We start from the raw sequence: 10,337 nt of genomic DNA, 5'->3' as shown, positions 1-10,337 counted from the left end.
GGCTTGGCGGTCAGCCAACTGCCCAACTGGGTGGGTTCCCGTGCCGTGAAGCCCGGATGCTCGCGTCGCGTCGCGCAGTTCACTTGGGCCAACCGTCGAGCTTTTTTTACTTTTATATTTTTTCGATTAAAAATTTAAATAAATAGATTTCTCGTAAAAAAATTACAAAACTAGACGCTTATCACCCTCTCACGGGGCGGTAAGACCCTAACCGCCCTCTTAGTGGACGGGTAGGCTTACAGCCCTATGAATGGGCGGTAAGCTATATCTCTATTCAAAATAGTGATGTTCTGTTTATCCAAAAATCCTAAAAAAAATTTTACGTGTTACATAATCCATGTGCAACTCATTTTAATTGAATTCACCTAAAAATACTGTGTAGAATTTAAACTAAAATTATCTATTTTGAATAGAGAAGATAAGAAGGAAATTAAACTTCAGAGTACTGTTTACCATGCTCATGTACCGTAGCTTACCGCCCCTTCAGAGGGCTGTAATCCTACTCGCCCTCTCAGAGGTAAGAGTCTGCTTACTGCCCTCTCAGGGGCGGTTAGGCACTTAACGCCCTTTAAGAGGGCAGTAAGCGTCTAGTTTTGTAATTTTTTCCACGATGAATCTATTTATTTAAATTTTTAATCCAAAAAATATAAAATAAAAAAACTCTGTGCCATTTGTCGTGCCAGTGAGCTGCGCCGCAGCTCGGCGGGCACGCGGCCCAAACGGCTTAAGACATCTTCAACAACAGATATTTAAAAAATTTATTCCTTATAATATTATTATAACATCATTTAATATTATTACAATACTCTCTATTTTTCTATCACTAACAGCTATTCTATTTCATATTTTCCTTTATTCTCTTTCTCACTTCAAACCTATAGCCATCCTCTTTGAACAATATTGAGGGCGCAGGCCGTAGCTCATGCCTTCGTCCTGAACTCATAACCTATCGGGCGCATGGTTCAAGTGTTCACCCAACCTAGATTCATATCTACACAGACAGACTCTCCCAATAACCGAAAAATCACGGTTACCATGGTAACTAGTCAAAAATTCAAAAAAAATCGGACAAAATTCATTAGCAAAATTTGAAATTTGGAGAAAAAAATCACGATTTTATCTGCTCGGTTACCGAGCAGATTTTACGATTTATCGAGCGGTTTTCTTGAATTTTCCGCATTATCGGTAACCGCTCGGTTTTCTCAATTTATCGAGCGGTTTTCTCGATTTTCAGTGAAGTTAAAAAACCCAAAAATTATCTTAATCTTGTAAAATTAATAACTAATTCATCTGAGCTTCAAATCAAGTGAAACAAATTTTGTTGGTTTCCTTGTAACATGATCTACATGATAAAAGTAATTATACTCATAAAAAAGTTCAAAAATTTTCTGTGAGAAAATGTATTTGTTAAACCAAGTTAAATACATAGTTTACCCTTTGCTAATCCAAAAATCTTGAAACTAATTTTTAGTCCTCTTACATGATCCTATGTCTTTTAAAAATACATGAACTTATGAATTAGTTATTATAACATGCAAGATTGTGTAAATATGTTGCGACTAGATTAATTCATAACTGACCCATCACACCTCAAAAATTAGTGAAACCACTTTTATTAGTTTATTTATACTATGATTTACGTAGAAAAAATAATAGTAGACATGAAAAAGTTAATTACAGTGCTGTTTCTTAACATATTCACTTTGTGCTTGTGAACTTTATAAAAATCATAGAGAAATGAATAAAACTCTAAATAAAGTGAAATCAATTTTAAAGATCTTCTTAAGATACGTTTTACACAAAAAAAATATGTGTGTGCATGTTAAATTTTTCCTTAACATGAGTTAATAACTAAGCCGCATGTTTCAATTTTTTTTCAAACTTCATCCCTTTATAATATGATACAAACAACATTATTTTTGAAAAAAAAATTCACAGAAGGTTTTAGAATTGTGTCTAGTTTTTTAAAGTTTTTTTTGTAATTTTTTTAAATTTTTTTCGAATTTTTTTAAATCAAATTCGGTTACCGTTCGGTTTCTAAAACCGAACTGGACCGAGATGATGGTTATTGTGATTTTTGCTCGATCATCGTCGGTTTTCTAACCCTGCTCTCAGTTCAATCCAATAACCGCATTTCCCTAACTCGGATCATGTCAGCGAATAAAACTCGTGCCAATGAGCAGTATCCAGCATCCACTGTTGCAGCCTTGCAGGTGACCTTGCCCGAACGTATTGGTTACTGCCCCATTGGTTGTGGACTCATGGGCTGGATGGTAACTTGGTAAGCTAGCAAATGTCCGAAGAAAATTCTATCTGATCTTGATCTGGTCTTACATAAAGATTTTTTTTTACCTAACACGTGTTTTTCTATTTTTTCTTAATTACACGTGTCAGTTGTTAGAGAATAATCATATAAATCAGAATCTCGTAGAGATCTTTCGATGAAAATTCTCATAAAATTTCGTTCTGAAAACGTCCGGTCCTGACCGAAATCTCCATCACCAGCCCGCGCTCCTCTCCCAGGGCAATGCCGTGAAAACGTTTCACTTTTTTTCTGAAGTCTGAACCCCCAACAGCAAACGCAGCCCAGCTGCACGTTGGGTTCAGGCACCGTGTGACTCTGTCGTTTGCTCCGGTTCCGCTCCGTTCCTGCGATCCTGTCCCGGACACAAACCTGTGGTCCGTCCATTAATCACGGATGCTACCGTTGCCTGGCCATTGGGATTTGGGACCGCCCCTGATTCTGACTCCCAGTTCCGGAGGGACTCCTTGTCTCTACAGAGATTTTGGCCAAGTATTCCTTAAAAAAGTGCACCATTTAGTTTCGTTTTGCATTAGCATCAGCTTACAGCTCTTGTGACTTGCCCTCGAGAAAAAAAAAGTTAACGGCGAGATGAGCCAGCTATGTTTCACTACTACTGTTAAGAACTAGCAACCTTTAGTTAGTTGCTTGCCACTGAAACATCGATCACAGAATCAAGCAAAGTCAATTCGCATTAGCTGTCACTTGTTTGATTAATAGTAGCTGCTTGATTGCATCTGAGTTGGAGCATCGCATCTCTAGTTTATTGTTCAGCAGATCCATCATGCCTCCTGCTGTCTCAGAAGAACAATGCAGGTACACCGTACACCCAGAGACAAATCACAGCCTTGCAATCTTATTAGAAATTATAAAGACAAAAGATAGGTCAATATCTTGAGGAAAAGGAATCATAAGAATGATGTGTGTTTACTCGAGATTCTCATTGTCAAAACAGAAACAGAAGCAAGAATGACGAAACAAAATACAAAACGTTTAATTCCTATACACAGACGATCTTGGTCTTCTTCATGTATGAACAATTGTTCTGTTTTTTTTTCTGGACATACCAACAACCACCGAGTTTACATTCCCACCTGATTCATTATTATTATCAATAAACAAAAAAAAGAACAATAATAATGTGGACGGCTCCAGCACAGTCCATCACTTCATTTCAGCTCATCTTTCAGTGTCATGAAGATCAATCCTTCTCCTGTTTACTGGCAGCTTGCGAATCGCGATCGCTGACCAAGGATGCCAGCCATTTGGCATGTTGCTTCTAACAATTTGCCTGCAGTGTTTTGTTAAGGAACAAAGCATAAGACTGACTGAAGAGTTACCAAATAATGACACCAATATGACAACTAACAGAAAAATAAAAAAACTTCGGTAGTGGAGAGTAACAAGATTAAAAGCTAGATTATGCCATAACAGATAACCTGTCAAATCAGCACAATGGCACCCGATGACGAAATAATTTATTTAGCAAAAGAGAAGTCTCCAATTTTTATATCTTCTTTTATGCCAAGGACATAACAATGGCTACCGGAAACTTAGCTTCAAAGGCTACAAGCAGGTGCGAATAAACACCATCCATGGCAGGTGGAATGGCATTTGATGTCAAAATCACAAGCGACTGAAAATACAGGGTGATATTACCCAAAAACCAACAGATCAAATGTGTCTAATTACGCAATCAGTATTGTCATGTTGCAGTATTAGAATGTAACCGAGAAAGAATCTATGGGTGGTAATAATTCACAGGCTGTAGGAAGTGTGTCTTCCCAGTTTCAATGGCCAGCTAGAAATTGGTGAGGCAAATCTGAGCCCAAAGAGTTGAAGACCCTGCGCTTCCAACAGATTCCTAGAAAGATTGGTATATTCCTGATCACGAGCATCTAGTTTTGAGATTAAATACTGTCCATGTCCAAAGGTCTAAGTAGCCATCTAATTTCGCAATGAATGATAACAAAGGCCCTACATAGGTTTAGAGGTTTGGGTTGATCTGAGCTGTCTGGTTCAGATAATATATATAGCTGCTGAGGCTATCTAATTGTTCTTTGTAAAATATGTACTCCTCTGGGTGCTATAGCACACTGATATCATGTACCAGGATTTGATTTTGTTCATTTATCAGTATCTGCAGTCTGAACATAGCTAACTTTTGCTATTTTCTCATACAAAGGCAAACAGTTTGCCACTTGCTTTCCCTCAACGCAATACCAATTTAGGTACTATTCCACCTAAACTGCGATAACAAGGATGTGACCAAGGCTTAAGCTTGAGCCTTCCATGTTTTCGGGAAAGGCAAAATTGTTGTTCATGCGTCATGGGTTAAAGAACAGTGTTGCTTGCAGCCCCAGGAACGGTATCAACCATCAAGAGATGCTGAAGACAACAAGCCACCAGCATATGCTCAACTATCCCTATTGTTTCAGACTTTCAGTTCCCATCCATGTTTTCACGGTGCTAACACGTGGGCCAGTGCAGGTGTAGTAATCAGAGCAATTTTGACTGCATAAAAAACCTAAGGAAACTACTGCAGTATTGGTACTCCATGGTAGAAAGTGCCCAGACGAGCACCGACAGGCCCATATGCCTTCCAATACGGCCATGACAGTAGGACAGTGAACCCTAATTGCTTCTATTTTATGCCTACACCTTCGTCTTTATTCTACTACCCAGTACTCATCACCCACCTACTGATAAATTAATCCCCGCCTCTTCCATCCGAACACTCACCGGTACCCTCACCGGCAACATTCATACCATCAACTGATGAACTCGCATTGATCTTAACCAATTGCAAAATTAATCTACTAACCTCACCAACCTAGATTGTGAACTGTAAATTTCAGTGCTAGCATTGGACAAGGACAATGCGGTGAGTTACTTTTGAGCAATCTATAACGGTACGAGTAGAACAGAAAGGAGCAAGTCCAGATCTGAAGGTACTGACCTCGCCGGAGCTTGCTCTTCTTCTTGGTGCTGGTGACGGCGGGAGGCTTCCTGTCGGGGGCGCCGGTCGGCGCCGCCTTGGTGTCGTCCGGCGGGAGCAGCACGGCGTCAATGCCCTGCACGGAGATCCTACCGTCGGTGTAGATGTCCGGGTCGAAGAGGTAGGCCGAGCCCTCGCCCTGCCCGAACTTGACGGAGCCGTCGGCCTCCCGCGCCACCACCTTGTGCGGCAGCCGCAGCGTGTCGTACCGAACCTTGCCGAACCGCCGCACGGCGTTGTACATGGACTCCTCGGTCTGGTACTCCGGGATCATGTGGTAGTAGAGGATGTTCTCCGGCGAGCCTGGCTCGCTGAGCTGGTCCGTGGTGAGGCGCGCCATGGCCTCGTCGTTGGGCGCGAGCACTGTGAGCACGTACCCCTCGGAGACGAGGCGGCCCATCTCGGTGGCGAGCGAGGTGAGGTTGACGAGGATGTCGGCAAGCTCGTTGTAGCCGCCGTACAGGAGCAGGGTCTGGATGAAGTCCTTCACCTGGCTGTGCCCGTCGAAGTGGTGCTTTCCGGACCCGGGGCCGGGCGCGGGCGCGGGCGCGATGGATGGGCCGGGCGCCATGGCGTCCCAGATCGGCAGCACGGGGGGCGCGCCGGGGGGCACCGGCGGTGCGGGCTTCTTGAGGCGGTGCGTCCTCGGGTCCACCTCGGGTGCGCCCGTGGGCAGCACGGCCGAGATCGCGGCGAGGCTGCGGCGGCGGTTGAAGTCCTCCTGCACAGAGCGCGGCACGAGGAGGCGCTCGATGCCGTGGATGACTCCGTCCGGCCTGAGCACCGCGTCCGGGCGCGTGACGGCGGCGTGGCCGACGCGCATGGCGCCGTCGCCGGCCGCGGCGAGCTCGACCTCGTCGCCGGAGAGCGTGGGGTGAGAGGCGGCGGGCCACGAGGCCGATGGGAGCCGCGAGGGGAGGACGTGGTAGAGGAGCAGGGCCTGGAGCGATTTGAGGTTGCGGGGCTCGAGCAGGAAGCGCTTGAACTCCGGGTCGAGGTCCCGCTCCAGCGCCTCGTTCCGCGGAGCGAAGATGGTGACGTTGTGCTTGCCGACGGCGTCCTCGAGCGTCTGCAGCAGCAGGGCCTTCTCCACCAGCTCCGCCAGCTCCGTGTAGTGCGAGTCCAGCAGCGCCACCAGCACCGAGTTGGAGTTGATCCCCGCCGCCGCACCGGCGCCGGCGCCGGCGGAGGGCAATGCGGGTTCCTGCGGCGATGTCTCCTCGGCCGCCGCCGCCCCCGCCAGCAGCAGAACGAGAAAGAGAAGAGCGCCGTGCACCGGCGCGCCCATGCCTGCGAGCTGCCTCTGCTACCTCTAGATCGATCGAGCTGCCGCCGCCGCCGTGTTGGTTTTTGGGCTTGTGTTTCTCTCTACCTCTAGCCCTCTGCTAAACTTAGCTCGATTTGTTGGTGGAGGTGGGTGGTGTGAGCCTTTCTTTTCGTCTCTCTCTCTCTTTTTACTTTGTAGAGAGGGAAAGCAGAGGAGTGAGGTATGAGAGAGAGCTTGCTTATAAGTGAAGAGAGAGAAGAACCCAGCCGAGCCGAAGGAGACGCCGAGACGCGGTGTGGTGGGTGGGGGCAGCGCGAGGCACAGGCTGGCAGGCGGGGCCGAGCCGGCGGGAAGTGTCGGTGTGCGCACGACGCTCGCTCGCGCACACAGGGTTCGCGTGCGCGTAAGCAGGAAAAAGGCGGGACGCAATGTGAGGTCGCGCGGAGCATGCTCGCCGCGTGCTCCCGTGTTTAGCTGCCGGGGGGCGCGGCGACGCTGCACTCCTGCGGTTTTTGGCCCTCGCGCGCGAGCATTTCTGCCGGTTTCGGACGCTTTTCACGGTTCCCACCGCGCTTTTTGAGCCTCGGCGGCTTGGCGCGATTTAGGGTGTTATCGTTTGGGCGCACGCGGGCAAATTTGGGAATTTAGATAATATACGTGGTTGTATTTACGAAATTAGATAATATGTTGGCGTATTTACAAATCTAGCACCCATATTCGGTAGCTCAAATGTCGAAAACTGGCTTTCGGTATCTCAAAATTCGAAATTAGCCTGATCCCACAGTTTTCGAAAACTGAGATGCCGAATACGGCGTACAGTGCCGAATACGACGTACAGTGCCGTATTCGGCACCTGAGTTTCCGAAAACACGTCGGGCTATCTCGGTGCAAGTGCTGCCTCGGGTTGTCTCAGCGTACAGAGTTTTTATCCATTTTTTTTTAGCACCGTCGGGCTGTCTCGAGCTAATGTGTATTCGGATCTGAATGACATGAATTTAGCAAATTCAGAGCATTTGTAACATGCAGTTCGGTCTGCTTTGTACTGGCTTTCCTTGCATTGACGTGCTCTCTAGTATTTTGTTTGTTTTCTCTTACAAATTTCCGAGAGGGATCTCAAATTGAATGTATCAGATCTTAGAATGCAATTGAATTTAGCAAATTGAATGTTTTCTTGACTCCTGTATATCATTTGTTAGACCATCGACCTCCCTCTACAACCGAGTTGCCGAATACGGTGCACAGTACCGTATTCGGTAACTGAGTTGCCGAAAAACGCCGGGGCATCCGCCGTCTTGTCGCCGCTCAACGTCGTGTCGCGTTGATTTCTATATCCCGTTTCATGAATTCATCGGGCCATAGAATTTTCGCCAAACTGTATGGCGAATTTTTATTTTGTGATTCAACTTATTTCTTATACGGAACGAAAAGATGTAAAATAAATCGTAGAATCGCTTGTTCAACAATAGGACATAGCTAATAAATATTTCATTGCAGGCTACAATCTTTTTAACAATAGTAGTTGTAAAGCATAAGTAGCATGAAACTCGGTACAGAGGTTACATACGATGATGAAGATTACATGTAACATGGGGTTTTCATCTTAGCGCGAATAGACCCTGCACATAAAGAGCGGATAACAACAAACATTAGCATGTACAATACGCCTAAATAATATAATAATATATCGCTGCTAAACCTAACATGACTTAAGGAAAGAAAATATACAGGGTTACAATAGATGCCCAAGGCGAAGTAAAGTGGCGACGCAAATTGGCGTAAGAATTCCAGGTGTGATGGTCAAAACTATCCGGGTAAGATGGTTGTCGTCTCCGAGGTGGTTCTGGGAAGTTGTAAAAATGAGTATGAGCAAATCCATCATCATTTTCAGGGTCATCAGTGTCCTCTAGGGATGAAAGCCTCGGAGGGTGGGGTCATTGTGGCATGAAATCGTCGTCGTCGTCATCTTGAAGTATCACGGTAGTACCACGTCCTATTTCCCTATCGGTTGTACGGGATCTCGATGTTGTGCTTGAACGTCCTCTTGCAGTGTTCCTTGAACCTTCTCCTATATTGCTGCTGGAACGTCGAGACATTGGGGACATAAAATCGTCATCGTCTTCGTCCTCGTCATTATCTGGATGATTCGTAGAGGTCGGCACTGTACCCCTTAGGTTCGCTGACTGTCGTCGTCTTCTACACGAACCAGGCATCACACCCCCGTCGAAGAGCATATACATCGTCAAGAAGTGTGAGATTTCTTTGTTGATCAATTGTTCATGTTTCGGGAACGCCTGACGCAGAAGAGGAGCATTCGAATCAATGGAAATAAGATAAGTAGGGTGACCAAATAGAAAATGACGAACCTGAATATGGGATGCATACTGGTCCGACGACATCAGTATCGTTCTGTGCCTCCTAGAGAAACCTATCACAGAAGGATGGTCGGCCAGTTCGCCCACCCTAAGATACATTTGACGCCGCTGATGCAAGAGGGTCCTAAGGTCCTCGGTGGTTACACGTTGGAGCGGAGCAGTTAACCTAGAACATACGGGTCTTGCATGCAATTTGGCCAGGGCTTGGATTATGTTGTTCTTCTTTAAGGGATCATCGCTTCCTTCACGCACAACCTATAAGGAGGTATTAAGTGCTATAGCGATCGTTGAAGGTGTCCATGAAAAACTTGTACTAGAGGATCCCGCCATAGATTTATTGATCCCTGACTGTAACGCTCTGTCTCTGCATCAAAACACAGATCCATAAATATTTAAGAAACAGAAAATAAATAAAAAATAATTACATTATCAATACAATGAGTAAGACATAATAGGGACGTCGGCCTTATGTCATCTGCAATGCCATCGGAGATGTAGACCGGATAGTAGCACTTGAGCACCCAAGGTCTACAAACCGGGAGGTACTCCCAACTCCATAGTTGTAAGAGGTGTAGGCACCCTGTAATAGTTGTCTTCCTCTTATTCGCTGGGTTGCATCACACAATCTTCTGTAGGTTGCAGTCAACACTGCAGATCCCCAACTGTAAGATGTAGGTTCATAAAGATGTGACATGAGGTGGGCCGCTAACCATACAATATGGGGGACGACATAATCGTCTGCCGTGTTGCAGAACATAATACCTCTGAGCAGGACGTACAAGTACACCTCAGTGCTGCATAAGTGTAGCCTTATCCGCATCCAGTGGGCATGGACCAAACCGTGGCAGCCCATGAACCTAGGACATGGAGAGGCTAGCATCCTTCCTGTCGTATTACCTGTCTGCAACATAACCCTTCCACTGCTCTTGCGGGTCGCGAAACTATTAATGGGGCGCCCCTGATTGGCAGCCCGGTCAGCATGGCCACGTCCCTTAATGTTACAGCCATCTCGCTAAAAGGAAAGTGAAACGTGTGCGTCTCAGGACGCCATCGGTCGACGAGACCTGTGAGCAGTGCCTCATCAATCGCCGGTAGAGGTGTCCTGCCACCGCCCGCCATGGGAGCTCTGGCCATTATTTGAGAGAAAGGTAGTAGTCATGCCCGTGTGACTGGCTCGTGGAATTGAGGGTCTAACTCCTTAATCTTGTGAACACTTCGGGCTCGCAACGGACCCAACTGCAAGAGGTATCCAATACATGTACAGAGTTAGTTCAAAATTATCATGGCAATGAAATAGCACATATAAACGTGGTACCTGCTGCCCTGTGAAAATCATCCTTCCCCTATGGTTCTCATCGTACCGCTGCTGAAGAAGCTCAGAAAGACCATCATGAGCCA

The 10,337-nt window shown here is 46.0% G+C and overlaps 1 protein-coding gene across 1 annotated transcript; it reads right to left on the bottom strand.

Moving 5' to 3' along the window:
• Positions 1–3,272: 3,272 nt before the first annotated feature.
• LOC133915289 (fasciclin-like arabinogalactan protein 16) lies at positions 3,273–6,968 on the bottom strand. The gene is made up of 2 exons (XM_062358393.1): positions 5,262–6,968; positions 3,273–3,593 (listed from the first exon to the last, which is right to left on the bottom strand). Exons 1-2 carry the CDS (start codon positions 6,586–6,588, stop codon positions 3,520–3,522), a joined length of 1,401 nt encoding a protein of 466 aa, XP_062214377.1. The 5' UTR covers positions 6,589–6,968; the 3' UTR covers positions 3,273–3,519.
• Between the last annotated feature and the right edge of the window lie 3,369 nt (positions 6,969–10,337).

This window comes from Phragmites australis, chromosome 4 (genome assembly GCF_958298935.1).
Source record: "Phragmites australis chromosome 4, lpPhrAust1.1, whole genome shotgun sequence".
In the NCBI taxonomy this organism is placed as follows: domain Eukaryota; kingdom Viridiplantae; phylum Streptophyta; class Magnoliopsida; order Poales; family Poaceae; genus Phragmites; species Phragmites australis.
This window is presented reverse-complemented; position numbering and strand designations above follow the sequence as displayed.

Coding starts and splice junctions, on each gene's coding strand:
- LOC133915289 (XM_062358393.1), bottom strand. CDS start 6,588: ATGGGCGCGCCGGTGCACGGCGCTCTTCTCTTTCTCGTTCTGCTGCTG. Junction 3,594..5,261: donor GAAGAGCAAGCTCCGGCGAG/GTCAGTACCTTC, acceptor AAAACACTGCAG/GCAAATTGTTAGAAGCAACA.